We start from the raw sequence: 15501 nt of genomic DNA on the forward strand, positions 1-15501 counted from the left end.
CCTTGGGGTCTCAGCCCCTCAGGGTCCCAGATCTTGGGGTCTCAGCCCCTTGGGGTCCCACCTTTTGGGGTCTCAGCTGTCAGGGTCTCAGGCCCTCAGGGTCCCAGCTCTTGAGGTCCCAGCCCTCAGATTCTCAGCCTCTCACGAGTGCAGGACACCCATGGGGCCACTTGTGTCCTGTGTTCTTGGAGGGTCCTGGTGCCTGGAGGGAGCTGCGGAGGGGCCGGCAGCTCCTCCAGACCCAAGCCCGTCCCTCGCCGGTACCCGGCATGTCCCCACCACATGCCACCAGGCACGTGTTCCCCGGGGCTGGGGCAAAGCCCCGGGACGCGGAAGTCGCTTCCTTCCCCTTTCCCCAAATAGCCGCCATGCAAAGGGTAGGTGGCCTCGCCAGTGCGCGGCAGCGTGCCGGGATGGCCAGGAGCACGGCACTGCTCCTCTGGGGTGAGTGCCCGGGGCTGGCAGGGGGCCTGATGCCATGGGGATGGGCGCCTGGACCCCTCACTGCTTTGGGGAGCAGTGGGTTGAGGCAGAGCCCGGTGGCACTGGCTGGCCCGTGGGGAGGGAGCACAGGGTGGCTGCGGGGTCCCCCAAGGTCCCAAACGCCAGCAGAGCCAGCCCACGGGGTTGTACCCCCGGCATGGCGGGGCCTTGGGCTGGGGTGGCCATGGGGATGGAGCTGTGGGGACGGGGCTGTGGGGACAGGGATGGGGGGACAGGCGTCACAGGGATGGGGTTGTGGGGACTGGCACCATGTGGCTAGGGTGGCTGTGGGGATGGGGACATGGGGACAGGGCTGTGGGATTGGGGACATGGCAATGATGGGGCCATGGGGATGGAGACGTAGCGATAGGGACGTGGGGACTGGCATCATGGGGCTGGGGCAGCTGTGGGGATGTGGGCAAGGGGACAGCGCTGTGGGGATGGGGATGTGGGGATGGGGACATGGGGATGAGCACCGAGCAGATGGGACCATGGGGACAGGTGCCATGGGGATGGGGCCATGGAGACGGGTGCCATGGGGCTGGCGGAGGTGTCCCCAAGCCCTGCGCCAGCCCAGAGTGGCGGTGGTGTCCCCGTGCCCTGCGCCAGCCCAGGGTGGCTGCGGTGTCCCCAAGCCCTGCGCCAGCCCGGGGTGGCTGCGGTGTCCCCAAGCCCTGCGCCAGCCCGGGGTGGCTGTGCTACACAGATGCGGCGTGTGGGCGGCTCTGACGCAGCCATGTCCCCTGGGCTCTACTCGCTGTCCTGGGGACCGTCCCCGCGCCCTTTCCCATGGGTGCCGGTGTCAATACAGGGGCAGCCTGGGGACAGCCACTGTGCCCTGTCCCCCGGGTGCCAGTGTCCCTGTGGCAGCAGCCCCCACCCAGCCCCTCTCCCCTTCTCCCTTCCAGCCCAAGCCCTCAGCCTCGCTGGTGAGTCCTCGCTGCCGGTCCCCAACCCCGCTGTCCCCAGACACCCCAGGTAGCCCCGGCAGGCTGGCATCCCCTGTCACCCCGCAGGCGCCCAGCCCAGCCAGCTCACGCTAGACGCGCCCTGGATGCCGGTGTTCCGCTGGGAGGAGGTGACGCTGACCTGCCGGGGCTCCGGTGCTCCCGGCCCCACCGACTGGTACATCAACAAGCAGCTCTGGTGGCAGGCAGGGTCCCACCACATCCGGGTCTCCGAAGACAACCCCAGGGGCAGCACCTACCAGTGCCGCAGCTCCGGCGCCGGGCTCAGCCCCCCCGTCACCCTGAGCTTCTCAAATGGTGAGGGGTGGGATGGGTGCCCCGAGGGTGGGCTCTGTTTCACAGCCTCTCACCCCTCGTGCACACGGGTGTGTCCATGTGCACACCGGCGCATCCCTGCGTGCATCCCCATGCACACCAGCATATCCCCGTGCATCCCCGTGCACACCAGTGCATCCCCATGCACACCAGCATATCCCCGTGCATCCCTGTGCACACCAGTGCATCCCCGTGCGTGCCAGTGTATCACTGGGTGCATCCCCTGTGCACACCAGTGCATCCCCATGCATGCCAGTGCATTGCCTGTGCATCACCGGGTGCATGCCCTGTGCACACCGGCACATCCTCTGTGCACACCAGTGCATCCCTGTGCATCACTGGGTGCATCCTCTGTGCACACCAGCACACCCCCTGTGCACACCAGTGCATCCCCATGCAATGGGAGCCCACTGGCTGCATCCCCATGCGCCGGCTGCCCCGGCCCTCTCTTGCAGACTGGCTGGTGCTGCAGGTGCCGGTGCAGGCGCTGCTGGAGGGGGACGCGCTGCCGCTGCGCTGCCGGGCCTGGCAGGACAGCAGTGTCACCCAGGTGCAGTTCTTCCGTGAGCAGGAGGTGCTGGGGGGGCCCTCCCGGGGGGCTGAGCTGCACCTGCCCCCCCTGCAGCTGCACCACAGCGGGCGCTACAGCTGCCAGGCCACCGTGGGCCGCATCTTATTGAAGAGGCACAAATCGGCGCCGGTGACGGTGGTGGTGCAAGGTGAGCACCCGCTCCCCAGCACCCACCCGGCGGGGCGCACCCCCCCCTCCCCAGCGGGCTCGGTGTCACTGTCCCCTGGCTCCTTCCCAGAGCTCTTCTCGGTGCCGGTGCTGCGCCTGGAGGGCCCGGCCGAGCCCCCCGAGGGAGCCCCCCTGGCCCTGGACTGCCTCAGCCAGCCCAGCCCCCTGCGGCCCCTCGCCCGCCTCCTGCACCTCTTCTACCGGGGTGAGGTGGTGGTGGGGGGGCCCCAGGGCTCCCCCCAGCTCTGGCTGCCGGCCGTGGGGCTGACCCACTCGGGGAACTACTCCTGTGAGGTGCGGACGGAGACAGCCAGCGTGCGGAAACGCAGCGCCCCAGTCACCGTCACAGTGCGCAGTGAGTATGCAGAGGGGATGGGGATGTACCGGGGCCCTGCAGCACCCCCCCGCCCCTCGCATCCCTCCCCAGATCCCCCCATCCCTTCCCCGGTCCCTCCCCGGGTTCACACATCCCTCGCCAGGTCCTTCTGTCCCTCCCTGGGTCCCTCCATCCCTCCCTGGGGTCTTCCCATCCCTCCCCGGGGTCTTCCCATCCCTCCCCGGGTCCCTCCATCCTTCTCTGAGTCCCCCCCTCCCTCCCTGGGTCCCCCCATCTCTCTCTGGGGTCCCCCCACCCCTGCCTGGGTTGCCACATCCCTCCCCAGCTCCTTCCATTCCCCCCCGGGTCTTTCCATCCCTCCAAGGGCTCCTCCATCCCTCTCCAGGTCTCCCCATCCCTTCCTGGCTCCCCACATCCCTCCGTGGGTCTCCATATCCCTCTCTGAGTCCCCCCATCCCTGCCTGGGTCCCCCCATCTCTCCCTGGGGTCCCTCCATCCCTCCCCAGGTCCCCCCTGCCCGGGTGCCCGTCCTGCCCGTCTCCTCCCCGCAGGGGTCCCGGTCTCGGGGGTGTCCCTGGTGGCGCAGCCCCCCGGGGGACAGGTGGTGGAGGGCGACCGCCTGGTGCTGGGCTGCTCAGTGGCCGCGGGGACGGGGCCCCTCTCCTTCTCCTGGCACCGGCAGGGCTTGGTCACGCCGCTGGCCACGGGCCCCCGCTACGAGCTCCGCGCCGCGCAGCACCGGGACGGCGGCCGCTACCACTGCACGGCCACCAACGGCGGCACCGCGGCTGACAGCCCACCGCTGTGGGTCACCGTCCTGGGTGAGCAGGACCCTCTGGCTTCGGGTGCCCCCCATCCACAGCATCACCCCATCCCACGCCGGGGGACAGCCACCGCCAACGGTTTGACCCTGGCACTGTCTCTCTGCCTGGCAGTGCCGGTGGCCGGTGCTGCCATCGTGATGGAGAGGACGGAGCCATCGGTGCCGGCAGGCGAGAGCCTCAACCTGAGCTGCTCGGTGCAAGTGGGCACCGCGCCGGTGACCTTCACTTGGCTGCGGGACGGGCAGGAGCTGGGCTCGGGGCCCGTCCTGTCCCTGGAGACCGTGGGGCCGGCGCACGCCGGGACCTACCAGTGCCTGGCCACCAACCGCCTCGGCACCCACCGCGTCTTCCGGGTGCGCAGCCCGGCGCTGGCCCTCTCCGTGACGCAGCCGCGATGGCCGCAGCAGGGCACAGGTGGGGGCCACGCTCCCCCATCCCCTCCCTGGGGTCCCCGCAGGGGTCCAGCCCCCTGGGGTCAGCGCTGACCCGGGCTCGCCCCCGCTCTGTCCCCAGACGTGGCCGTGGGGCTCAGCGTGTCCCTCCTGCTCCTGCTCCTGCTCGGTGCTGCCGTGGCCTGGCACCTCCGGCGCCGGCACCGCGCGGGTGGGTGGCCCACACCGTGGGGCTGGGGGCTGGGTCGGGGGTCCCGGGTGGGGTGAAAGCTCCCCACACCGGCTGGGAGGGGGCAATGGGGCTGCACCCCATGTCCCTTGTCTTGGCTGGGGCTGAGCCCTCAGTGTCCTTGGCTCGGGGTTCTGGGGGGTCCTAGGGGGTCCTGGGGGCCCTCCCCGCTTGCAGCCCATGGCCCCCGTCTCATCTGGGTGTGTGGGGCTGAGTCCCCGGTACTGCCATGTTGGGGTCCTGGGGGTCGGGGGTCCTGGGGGGTCCCAGGGCTGAGCCCCGGGGCCCTTGGCTCGGGGTCTGGGGGGTCCTGGGGGTCTTGGGAGGTCTTGGTGTGCCTTGGGGGGTCTCCCTGCTTGCAGCCCATGTCCCCCATCTCATCTGAGTCCCTGATACCACCAGCTCAGAGTCCTGGGGATCCTGGGGGTCCCGGGGTCCCCCCCTCCCTCCTGGGCATGCAGGGCTGAGCCCCGGGGCCCTTGGGTCGGGGTCCCGGGGGTCCCTCGCTGCTGTCACCCCGGGGACCCCAGGGCCGCTCACACCCCCCCTTGCCTTGCAGCCGCCGGGAAGAGCCGGGGCAGGTGAGTGTGGGGGGGGTCCGACCACGAAGCCCCTTTCCCCGGGACTGGACAAGCAGCCTCCCCCCCCGTCTGCCCACGCCCCAGGTCCCCCCTTGTCCCTGCAGGGACCCCACGGCCCCCCTGGAGCCCGAGGGTCGCCGGCCGGAGCCCACAGCCCCCCCCGGGGCGCCGGAGGACGAGGAGGTGCTGTACACCGAAGTCGTGGTCACCGACCGGGGCAGCGGTGAGTGGGGGCGGGGGGGACGGACGACACGCCGCCCACGCGTGTCACTGTCTACGGCCCGGGTCCCCGAACCGGCTTCTCTTACAGGCACCTCCCCGTCCCGGTCCCCCCCCCGGGGCTCCCCCCGCCCCGGGCCGCCGCGGGAGCCGCCCGTCACCTACGCGGTGCTGCCGGGTCCCCACGCGCGGCTGCGGCTCCCGAGTGACAGCTACGAGAACGTCCCGTGACACCCGCGGGGCACTGGGGGGTGTGGGGGGGGCCGGTGCACGCCGCTGTCCCCCCCGGGCAAAGCCCCGCACACACCGCCCACGGCTCCCGCGGGGGGCCCGCCCTGCCCGGGGCCCGATCCGGACCAGCAGAGCCCAGCCCGGGGGGGGGCGTTCCGAGTGGGGGAGCCCCAGGGCTATACAGGGTGCTCAGTGCTCCCCATTCCCCCTCCCAGTGTCCCCAGAGGCTCCCCATTCCCCCTCCCAGTGCTCTCCAGGCTCCCCATTTGCCCTCCCAGTGTCCCCAGAGGCTCCCCATTCCCCCTCCCAGTGCTCCCAGTGCTCCCCAGGTTCCCCTTTTGCCCTCCCAGTGCTTCCCGGGGCTCCCTGTTCCCCCTCCCAGTGCTCCCAGGGGCTCCCCATTCCTCCTCCCAGTGCTCCCCGGGGCTCCCCATTCCCCCTCCCAGTGTTCCTAGCACACCCCTGCCCCCCCATTCCTCTCGCCCTCGCCCCCCCTCCCTCTGGCAGGTCCCCCCACCCCCGGGGCTCTCCCCTGCTGGCTCCCCCCAGGCTTGGGGGTGCTGGGCTCCGGCTGTGTCTCAAGAAAGGTGCTGAGACCCCCGAGGGCTCGCCCCCCCCAGGCTCTGTGGGGCCAGGGGGCACAGGAGCCGTTTCCAAGGTATTGGCCCCAAAATGCAGCTTTTTGGTTAAACAGGGGGAAATGGTGGTTTTCTTTCACGGGAGCGTATCCTCCACCCAGAAACAGCAGCAGCTGCCACCAGGAGCCAGTGCCACCATCCCCATCCCCACGGTGTCCCTGTCCCCACAGGCTCCGTCCCCATCAGATGGTGCCACTGTCCCCAGGGGGGGTCCCCGTCCCCAGCAGGAGATGGTGCCACTGTCCCTGTCCCTAGTGGGTGCCCGGCCCTGTTGGCAGCCGGTGCTGTCGTCCCCGTCCCCACGCCGTGCCCAGCCCCACCAGGAGCCGGTGCCAGCGTCACCGTCCCCAGCTCTCGCCCCACCGTTACAGAAACCCTCCGGCCCCGTTCGTGCATGGTGCTGCTTTACTGGGGGGGGGGGGAGCAGAAGGGGGGGGCAGCACCACGCACCCCGGGCAGCTTCAGCCTCCCCCAGGCTCAGGGGGTCCCAGCCCTGTGGCCACATTCAAGCTGCGCCCATGCCCAGCCGGAGGCGGTTTGGGGCCGAAACAGCCATTTCCAGGGGGGAGAAGCTCCAGTTCTCCATCACAGTCCCGGGGGGGCCGGGGGGGGCCACGGGGGGTGCCGGCTGCGGGGGATGGATGGAGGGACGAGGGGCGGCTGCGGCGCGGTGGCAGGACGGGGTCAGGAGTGTTTGATCTGGAGGGTTTCGTACATCTCCTGGCCCTCACCGCTGAGCCCCTGCGCGGGAGAGGGGGTTACAGGGTGCCTGTCCCCCCCGACTGCCACCCCCTGCCACCCTCCACTGCCACCCCCCAGACTGTCACCCCATCCCAGGGGCTTCCCACCCAACATGTGCCCCAGGGAAGGGCCCCGGGGGGCTGTGGGCTATTGTGGGGGGGCTGCACCCAGGGTGGGTGCTCCCAAGGTGGGGTGTGGGGCAAGGGGGACAGGGCACCCCCCAAGTTACAGCACCCATGGGATACATCACCCAGGGGGCATCCCCATGGGGTGGGGCAGCCACAGAATGGGGCACCCAGTGGGATACAGGCACCCCAGGGGACACGGTACCCCACCAGGGACAGCAGCCATGGGTAGGGCCCCCCCAGGACACGGCCCCCCCGGGCTGCATCACCCCCAGGCTGACTTACGGCGTAGATGGCTTCTTCCTTCTGCTCCAGGAAAGAGAAAAAGAAAGAGCTGGGGGGGCAGGACAGGGCAGAGGGGGACACAGACACAGCCACCCCCCCAGCCCCCTGCACCCCTCCCCTTACTCCCTGGGGAAGTGGGGGAAGCCATGAGGTTTCCTGGATTTCTTCCCCCCCAATCTGGGACTGCCAGAGTCCCCCCCAATTCCCCTTTGCTTTCCCCTTCCACGGCTCCAGCACCATCTGGGATGGGCACTGGCGGGGGGTGCCCCTCCTTCCCAGGGTACCCCAGCCCCAAACCTCCCCGTCCTGGCTGCCCTTTGCCGACAGCACCGTTACCTTCTCGGCGGCTCGCCGCCGCGATTCTCGGCGAGCCAGGAACTGCAGGGGGGCGAGGGGGTCACCCGAAAGCAAAAAAAATAAAGAAGGAAAAAAAAAGAAGTAAGAAAAAACCCCAGCGCGGATGGGGAAGCCCTGGGGCATCCACTGTGGCACCCCTGGGGGTCCCCCCAAAAAAACGGGGACCACCAGGGGTTTTGCTGGGTCCCCGAGCCGGGGACAGGTGGGCGCAGGCCGGATCGTGGCGCTCACCTTGAGGCGGCAATAGAGGATGGTGAGGACGATGCCATAGAGGAAGAGGATGGCGTCCAGGATGTAGCAGAGCTCCGGCTCCATCAGGGCCTCTGGGGGGGACGGAGAGGGGGGCGGCAGGGGGTCCGCAGGTCAGCATCGCCCCGGGACAGATCCTGCACCCGTCCTGGCCACCGAGCGCTCGGCTCTGCCGCCTCCAAGCATCGCCCCTTTCCGCACGCTGGCGATGGCGGAGGGTCCCAGGGGGTCGCAGGCGGCGCCGACATCCCCTCGGACAGTGTCGGAGAGCCCCAGACCCCACCGGGACTCACCCTGGGGTGCCCCTCCGTGCCACAAGCACCCTGGGGGGGCTTTGACAGATCCCGGCTTGTCCCAAAGGCACGAGGACACCATCAGAGGAGCCAGCCCGAAGGCCACGCGCCCACCCAGCCGCTCCCTGTCCCCACGGGACCCCCATCCCCACCTGCCGCCGGGGTCCACAGCAGCAGCAGGGCGGCGGCGAGCAGCAGGCGGGCACCCATCCCTCCGCGCGGCCCCGAGCAGGGTCCGGCGCGTTGGGGCTATCGCGCCGGAGTCAGCGGCTGCAGAGCCAGCGCCTTCCTCCCCGCCGGCTCGCGCCGCCCCCACTTCGCTTCCCCCCTCCTCCGGCCGCGCTGGGGAACTGGCCGGCGCAGCCGTCCCCTCTTCCCGCAAAGGGCGGTGGAGCTGTTGCTCAAGGGCCAGGCGAGCTGTCCCCAAGCGTCACCCGTCCTCCCTGCGCCCGGCCCACCCCAGCCCTCGTGGTACCCCCCGCTCCCCGTGGTCACCTGGGGGGGCTGCAGGAGCACCCACCAGCCCCGGGCGGATGAAGCTGTGGGGGAAGGCCCACAGGCTGCGGGCGCTGGCAGCACCCCAAACCCAGGGTGGTGGAGGCGAAACCCCGGGGGTCCCTCCAGGCTCCCCCCGGCTGGGGAGGATCCTCCACCACGGGAAGGGGAAGCTCTCGACCACGAGCCTCACGTGGGAAAGGGAGGAAGAGCGGGGTTTCACCGGGTTTCGGCTGGAGGAGAAGGGCTGAGGCGGGGACAGAGGCGCTGGGTAGGCAGGACCCGGTTTAGTCTTTATTTGACTCAGAGGAGGAAGGGGGCGCGGGGGGACCCCCGGCTGGAGCAGGAGATGGGTGCAGCGGGGGCGGCCGCCGCCTCACCGATCCACTTCCCCGAAGACGATGTCCTGCGTGCCTGGGCGAGGGAGAGAGGGGTCAGGGCGCGATCAGCCCCCCCCCGGAACGGGGAAGGAGCCCCCCCGATAGCCGCGGGAGCCACCAGCCCACGGGGGGAACGTACCGATGATGGCCACGACATCCGCCAGCATGTGGCCCTGCGACATCCGATCCAGACCGGCCTGAAGCAGAGCACAGGGACCCCCATCAGCCCGCGGCCCCCCCCTCGGAGCCCCCCAAGCACCCATCCCCCTGCCCCAGGCCTGGTGAGACGGGAGGGGGATGGCTCTGCCTCCCGGGTTTGCACAACGGCGGAGTGGCCGAGCGCGGCCCGGCCCGGCTCACCGCTTCCGGAGCGCGTGCCGTGCTGGCAGCGGGGCCCGCTCCCCGCCGCAGCTGGGGGCAGGCGGGGAGGAGGCGCTGCCCCCCCAGCGCCCGGCAGGGAGGAGCGGGGGAAGTGGTCAGTTACCAGCGGAGAAAGGAAACCGGCTCTAGCCGCAGAGGCACAAGAGGAGAGTTCGGGTCCCAGAGGGACCCCGGGGGACACGCCGGCGGTGGCCCACAGGCCCCTGCCCCAGCCCACCATGTTGGGGCTGCACTGGAGCGAGCCCAGCGAGGAGCGAGGGAAAGAAACCTCGTCCCAGGCTGCACTTGTCCCCTCCAGCCCAAATCCCACCCTCGCCGTGGGCACCGGCATGGCGATGCCGCCCCAGACTCTCCTACCAGGTGAGCGAATCCAGGTGCCTTGATCTTGCAGCGGTAGGGGCGGCTGCTGCCGTCCGAGACAAGGTAGACGCCGAATTCGCCCTGCAAAGGACACGGGGACAGGCTTGGTGACGCAGTGACACTGTCAGGGGGCTGAGGCTCTGTCTCCCAGCCACAGCGTCCTGCCCTCAAACACCAATTTGGTGCGAGAGCACAGTCCTGGGGACAGGACAGCCCACCCAGCCGGTGACAGGAGCACCGTGATGTCCCCAAGAGTGGCACAGGGCAGCCAGGACACCCGTCACCGTGCCAGAGCCCACTGTCCCCATAACACCATGAAAAGTGGCACCTTGGGGGCCTCGATGGCCGTGTAGGTGGCTCCGGGGGGCACCTGGTAGCCCTCTGTGTAGAGCTTGAAGTGATGGATCAGGGACTCCATGGAGGTCTGTAGGGAGAGGAAGGCACCGTCACCGAGGGCGTGCAGCCGGGCGCGGGCAGAACACGCTGCCCGTCTCCTGCCTGCGCCTCTGCGGCTGGTGACAGGGAGCAAAGCGTGGGAACCGGGGTGGTGGCCACATTCACACAGTCACTGGCCATAACGAGCACGTGGGATGACGAGGCAGGGCAGCCACCAGGCCTCCTCTGTGCCGGTCTCTGCTCCGCCAGCCCCTGCCTTCACCAGAGCGGTTTTTTGGCCAAGCTGGGCCGGGCCTGGCAGAGCCGGGGAAGGGAGATCCCCTCCCGTGCCGCAGGGCCGGACCGCCGCAGGGCTCCGGAGCGGCTTCAGCAGGCGGTGAACCTCCCCCTGGCACAAAGGCGTCCTCCCTGCCCAGGCGCTGCCCAGGAGGCCGGGCAGTGCCCAGCCAAGCCGGGGGATGGATGTGGCGGCAGATAACACCGGCAAAATCCTCAGCGGAAACATCTGACACACCAAACTGTGTTTCCTGCTCGCTGGCGCTGACACGCAGCCAGCAGCGAGGCCCAGCGGGGGAAGGAAGCGCTTTTACCTTCATCTCTGCCCGTTTTGGAGGGGAGATTTTGGCATCGTCCACTTTGATCTCCCCCTCAGGCATCTTGTTGAGGCACTGCAGGATGATACGGAGGGACTGCCGCATCTCTTCCACGCGGCATAGGTACCTGTGGGACCCCCACGCCGCTCAGGACCTGTGCCCGGCGTGGTGGGCACCCCATGGGGAAGTCACAGCCTCCCTAAGGAGGCGCAACCCTGCCCCAGGGCCCCCGGCCCACGATACAGCCGGGGGGTGACGTACCTGTCATAGCAGTCGCCCTGGGAGCCGATGGGGACGTCGAACTCCACCTGATCGTAGACGTCGTAGGGCTGGGTCTTGCGCAGATCCCAGTGGATCCCCGAGCCCCGCAGCATCACCCCGCTGGGCGGAGGGAGGCGGGTGAGCAGCCCACCCGGGGGGGGCCCAGCCCCACACCAGCTCCGGGCCCTCCCCGCGCCCCAAAGCGGACCCTGACACAGGGAAAAGCAGCCATAGGTCCCCCGCCTGCGCACACCCCACAGCCCTGAGCAGCGGCCACGGGAAGACAGCCTGGGGACATCAGGCAGGCAAAAGCAGGCAAGACATGCCGTCACAGCTCCAGCCACGCTGCGGCCACCAGGTAGCACTGCCCTGACAGTCACTGCTGCCGTCGGTCCCCAACACGGCTCCGACGGCCCTGGGGTCTCCTGCAATCGGGGCTGAGCTCTTTGGACTCAACCCTGATCCTTCTCGGGGGCACGACGCAGCTGGGTGGTAGCAGGAGGCTGAGCCCCCCACAAGCGTCCCCGGGAGCCACCAGACCCACCTGAACCCGTAGTTGAGAGCCTCCTCCGCCGTTATCACCCCGATGTCGACCGTGCGGTTCTTCCAGATGCGGTTGTTCGTGAGCATCTGCGGGCAGCAGGGCGTTAGTCACCCGTCCCCCGAACCGGCTGCCTCTCCCCGACTGTGCACCCCCGTCCTGACCCGTGTCACCTTGTCACCGCTGCCGCAGAAGGAAAAACCCCACGCTGGCCGTGCCCAGGGGACAGGCAACGTGAGACCCCAGCCCTCAGGGTGCTGGGAAATGGGGACTGTCCCTTTCTCCCAGGTTTCGAGCAGAGGCCCAGTTGCCGTCCTGCCTCACCTCCTCCACCTCGTCGATCCGCGTGGAGAAATTCTTCACGAACTCGTAGATGTCATCCATCAGCCCCAGGGGCAGGTCCTGCGCGGGAGGAGAGGGAGGTCAGCCCACGCACGGCCGGTGGCACCGGGGACGCAGGCAGGGAGGCACCGGAGGGGCCATCACCCACACGGGGACATGGGGACACCCCGCACATCCCCGCCAGAGCGGAGGGGCTCTGCAGGGAGCCGGGGCACCCTTACCTGGTGCACCCCACCGGGGCGGATGTAGGCAGCGTGCATCCGCGCCCCCGAGACCCGCTCGTAGAACTCGAACATCTGCGGGAAGAGAAGAGACCCCACTGCACCCCGGCACGGCTGCGTGGGCAGCACCGAGCCCCAGATCCCCCCGCCGCCGATCCCACAGTACGGCCGTGCCGCCCTTTACCTTCTCCCTCTCCTCAAACATCCAAAAGAAGGGGGTCATGGCCCCGATGTCCAGCGCGTGCGTGGTCACGGCCATGATGTGGTTGAGCAGCCGGGTTATCTCCGCAAAGAGGACTGGCACAGAGGGGCACAGGGGGGTGAGCACCTCCAGCCCCCCTGGGGACAGGGAATGGGGGCTGAGCCCCCCAAAAGCCAAGAGCTATGACCCCAGGAGCACCTGCCTCCGGGGCGGGAGCTGGAACCCCGCAGAAATGTTACGGGGCCGCCCTCACCTCGGATCCACTGAGCCCTCAGGGGCGGGCGGATGTTAAGCAGCTTCTCAACGGCCAGGGAATAAGCCTGCTCGTTGCACATCATGGAGACATAGTCCAGACGGTCGAAGTAGGGCAGCGCCTGCCCAAAAAAACAGCCTTCAGCGGTGGCTGCCAGCACCCACAGCCGGGCAGCGAAGGCCCGGGACTGCCAGGAGCACTTGGAGGCTTCGCCGCAGCCGGGGAGCGCCGGGACGCAGCCCCCGGGCACAGCATCTTCCTGGCTCGGGGCTCTGATAGCAGCCCAAAAGCTCCGGCCCCGGGCTGGAGCAGACAGCCCGGCCTTGGGATAAGGCATGAAGGAAGACGGACCACATCCCCTCGTGAAAGTTTTCCAGCTCACAGACACTGTGAGGGCTCCAATCCTGCACCCTCGGCACCAGCTGAGAACCGTCTCCGCCGTGCAGCTGAGCGCAGCCGTCACGGCGCTGCCCCGAGTCGCAGGGGCCAGCCAAGGCGGCGCTCCCCCCAGCCCTGGGCTATTTCAAGCTCCGTTTCTCCCGCCAGCAGAAAGGTTAAACCCGATCGGGATAATAAATCAGCAGGGTCTGTTTACAAACACCGCTTCAAAACCCGACGGGCAAATAAATCCCCTCCCAGCACGCTGAGGAAGCTGCTGATGTATCCGATCAGACAGCTGCAGACAGATGGACACCAACAGCCCCTCACCCCAAAAGGACACCCCTCGCTCTCCCTGCGGGCAGCCACCGGCCCCCGGGATGGGGAAGCGCTAGGAGCCCGCTGCGCCTTACCTGGAGGTACGTCTTGTACTCGATGAGCTTCTCGGTGCCTCGGTGCAGAAGGCCGATGTGGGGGTCGCACTTCTTCACCGTCTCCCCGCTCAGCTCCATCACCAGCCGCAGGACCCCGTGGGCAGCCGGGTGCTGGGGCCCAAAGTTTATGGTCAAACTGGAGACCTTCTTGTGAGCCAGAGGGTCCTTGTCTGCTCGGGGGAGGAAAGAGGAGAGTCGGGCAGGGAGGAACATCCACCCCGAGCAGCGCCGCTGCCCCCGAGCGCCCTCGGCCTTTCCCGGCAGCACAGACACGCAGAGCGGACACTGGACAGACGTCCAAGCTGAGCTCAGGGCTTGGCTGGACATCGGGAACGCGGTGTCCCCACCGCCAGCTCCCGTCTCGGCCCAACGCAAGACCCCTGGGACAGGTCCAAGGGCCTCCCGCTGCCTCCTGGGAGGCTCAGCCCCGTCTGGCTGCTCTTCCCGGAGCGCGGGGAGCCAGGCGGCTTCCCAATGCTGCGTAGGCGGAAGGGCCAGGGCCGCCGCAGAGACCACGCGCAGGAAGATTTGCAGAGCCAGCGAGGAGAAGCGAGGGGTGAGAAGCCCAAAGCCTGACCAGGGCCTGATGCAGGAGCGTCTCGCAGCACCTCGGGGGGCACGGATGCGGTTTAAGCTCCCCGGGGACTTGCCCTGTACACCCGCACCCCTGAGACCCAGGCACTCGCAGGACACTCAGAAGAACAGATACCCCAGAAACACCCACTGAGTCCTTGCTGGGCACCCGCCAGTCTCAGAGCACCCACCAGGCACCCAGTGAGCCCCAGTCTGGCCCCAAGCATGCACCAAGCAGCGCCCCTGGGTACCCAGGGGCCCGGGACACCCCCAGACCCACACAGGACCCACTGGGCCAGTACCTTCGCTGAGTCACAGGCCCCAGTGGGCATCCAATGAGGCCCAGACTGACCCAGGGCACTCCCCGCCCCCATGTAACCCCCAACCTGACATCCACTGAGCCCCCACGGGGCCCTGAGTGCCTCCCAGACAGCTCTGAGCACCCACAGGGACTCCAACGAGCCACCGTCTGGCTCTGGAGCCCACTGAGCACCCCCAAGGGCCCCCAGCACCCCTTCAGGGCTCCCTCAGGGCCTTGCCCCCCCCCGAGCCCACCCAGGACACCCAACACCCTCCCAGGGCCCCTCCAGGCGCTCAGGGTCCTCCCAGGGCACCCAACTTCCAGGGCCCTCCAGAGGGTCCCCAACACCCCCTCAGGTTACCTGACATCCTTCCAGGGCCGAAGGCCCCCCCCAAGGGCCTCAGAGCACCCCCAAGGCCTCGACTCCACCCAGAGCACCTGACACCCCCCAGGGCCTCGGCCTCCCACCCGAGGGGCCTTCCCACGGCCTCAGGGCCTCTCCAGGACCCCCCCAGGGCGCCCGACACTCTCCCAGGGCCCCGGGCTCCCCCCTCCTGGGCTCCCCCGGGGCCTCGCCCCCCCGCTGACGCCCTCCACCGCCTCTCACCGTTCCAGGGCGGCGGCACCCACTTCTCTGTCTCCTTGCTCGGGTACATGACGGCGCCGGCGAAGTGCTGGGCCCACTCCACATCGGGCTGCCACTGCCGCGCCGCCCTGCGGGACGGGGCCGGGCGGTGAGGGGGGGCCAGGCCCGGGCCCAGGACCCGCCGCCCCCCGCCCCCCCCGGGCCCGGGCCTCCCGCCCCCGGCCCCGCCTCCAGTCCCGGTTCCCCAGCGCTCTCACCGGGCCGGGGCCGGGCCCAGCCGCGCCGCCGCCGCCGCCCGCAGCCCCGAAGGTGCCCGCAGCCGCCCCAGCGCCCGCAGCGCCGCCATCTTGCCCTTGGCACTGCGCATGCGCCGCCCCGCCCTCACCGCCGCGGCGGGGGCGGGGCCGGGCGCCATGCTTGGGGAGGTCAGGCGAAGCCCTGCCGCGCCGCCATATTTACCATGGGCAGCTCCGCCGCCATCTTTACTAAGGGAAAAAGCCAGGCCGCCGCCATCTTTGTGCTGGGCAGAGTCTGGCTGCGGCACGGGGCGGTCCCGTGGGGATGGACATGGGGACAGAGGGGACGGGGGGGGGGACAGGGGTGGGGACAGGGGTGGGGACGGAGGGAACAGGGATGGGGACAGGATGAGGACAGATGGGAGAGGGGACGGAGGGAACAGGGACGGAGGGGACAGAGTGACGGGGACGGAGGGGACAGGGCGAGCAGGACGTGCTGGGTGAAGGAGGAGCGGGGTGTCCCCGCGTGATGGCGGGGAGATGCGTGTCCCCAGGCCTCCCC

At 69.5% G+C, this 15501-nt stretch overlaps 4 protein-coding genes across 4 annotated transcripts in view; 2 read left to right on the top strand and 2 right to left on the bottom strand.

Annotated features, from left to right (window-relative positions):
- TOMM40L (translocase of outer mitochondrial membrane 40 like) overlaps window positions 1-15501 on the top strand; it is a 46872-nt gene that overhangs the window by 2501 nt on the left and 28870 nt on the right. The window lies entirely within an intron of this gene.
- LOC142094315 (Fc receptor-like protein 3) lies at window positions 377-5401 on the top strand. The gene is made up of 11 exons (XM_075176326.1): window positions 377-444; window positions 1392-1412; window positions 1500-1748; window positions 2222-2485; window positions 2576-2860; window positions 3394-3663; window positions 3778-4080; window positions 4180-4269; window positions 4847-4868; window positions 4973-5091; window positions 5179-5401. The coding sequence occupies exons 1-11, from the start codon at window positions 414-416 to the stop codon at window positions 5316-5318; spliced, it is 1794 nt and encodes a 597-aa protein (XP_075032427.1). The 5' UTR covers window positions 377-413; the 3' UTR covers window positions 5319-5401.
- FCER1G (Fc epsilon receptor Ig) lies at window positions 6338-8356 on the bottom strand. Its single transcript, XM_075176328.1, has 5 exons — window positions 8159-8356; window positions 7696-7787; window positions 7444-7485; window positions 7108-7128; window positions 6338-6697 (listed from the first exon to the last, which is right to left on the bottom strand). The coding sequence occupies exons 1-5, from the start codon at window positions 8214-8216 to the stop codon at window positions 6641-6643; spliced, it is 270 nt and encodes an 89-aa protein (XP_075032429.1). The 5' UTR covers window positions 8217-8356; the 3' UTR covers window positions 6338-6640.
- Window positions 8761-15133, bottom strand: NDUFS2 (NADH:ubiquinone oxidoreductase core subunit S2). The gene is made up of 14 exons (XM_075176327.1): window positions 14961-15133; window positions 14725-14831; window positions 13223-13413; window positions 12432-12552; window positions 12161-12273; window positions 11977-12051; window positions 11738-11815; window positions 11417-11502; window positions 10873-10992; window positions 10609-10738; window positions 9951-10046; window positions 9620-9703; window positions 9021-9078; window positions 8761-8915 (listed from the first exon to the last, which is right to left on the bottom strand). Exons 1-14 carry the CDS (start codon window positions 15116-15118, stop codon window positions 8878-8880), a joined length of 1455 nt encoding a protein of 484 aa, XP_075032428.1. The 5' UTR covers window positions 15119-15133; the 3' UTR covers window positions 8761-8877.

The sequence above is a fragment of the Calonectris borealis genome, chromosome 29, assembly GCF_964195595.1.
Source record: "Calonectris borealis chromosome 29, bCalBor7.hap1.2, whole genome shotgun sequence".
In the NCBI taxonomy this organism is placed as follows: domain Eukaryota; kingdom Metazoa; phylum Chordata; class Aves; order Procellariiformes; family Procellariidae; genus Calonectris; species Calonectris borealis.

Excerpts from the sequence above, each read along its gene's own strand:
- LOC142094315 (XM_075176326.1), top strand. The coding sequence starts at position 414 with ATGGCCAGGAGCACGGCACTGCTCCTCTGGG. Across the intron at positions 1,749-2,221 it reads CACCCTGAGCTTCTCAAATG|ACTGGCTGGTGCTGCAGGTG; the intron begins GTGAGGGGTGGG and ends CCTCTCTTGCAG. Across the intron at positions 4,081-4,179 it reads ATGGCCGCAGCAGGGCACAG|ACGTGGCCGTGGGGCTCAGC; the intron begins GTGGGGGCCACG and ends CTCTGTCCCCAG.
- FCER1G (XM_075176328.1), bottom strand. The coding sequence starts at position 8,216 with ATGGGTGCCCGCCTGCTGCTCGCCGCCGCCCTGCTGCTGCTGTGGACC. Across the intron at positions 7,788-8,158 it reads GCTGTGGACCCCGGCGGCAG|AGGCCCTGATGGAGCCGGAG; the intron begins GTGGGGATGGGG and ends CGTCCCCCCCAG. Across the intron at positions 6,698-7,107 it reads AGGAAGAAGCCATCTACGCC|GGGCTCAGCGGTGAGGGCCA; the intron begins GTAAGTCAGCCT and ends TCTCCCGCGCAG.
- NDUFS2 (XM_075176327.1), bottom strand. The coding sequence starts at position 15,118 with ATGGCGCCCGGCCCCGCCCCCGCCGCGGCGGTGAGGGCGGGGCGGCGC. Across the intron at positions 10,993-11,416 it reads GCTCTCAACTACGGGTTCAG|CGGGGTGATGCTGCGGGGCT; the intron begins GTGGGTCTGGTG and ends CCCTCCGCCCAG. Across the intron at positions 8,916-9,020 it reads GGATGTCGTGGCCATCATCG|GCACGCAGGACATCGTCTTC; the intron begins GTACGTTCCCCC and ends TCCCTCGCCCAG.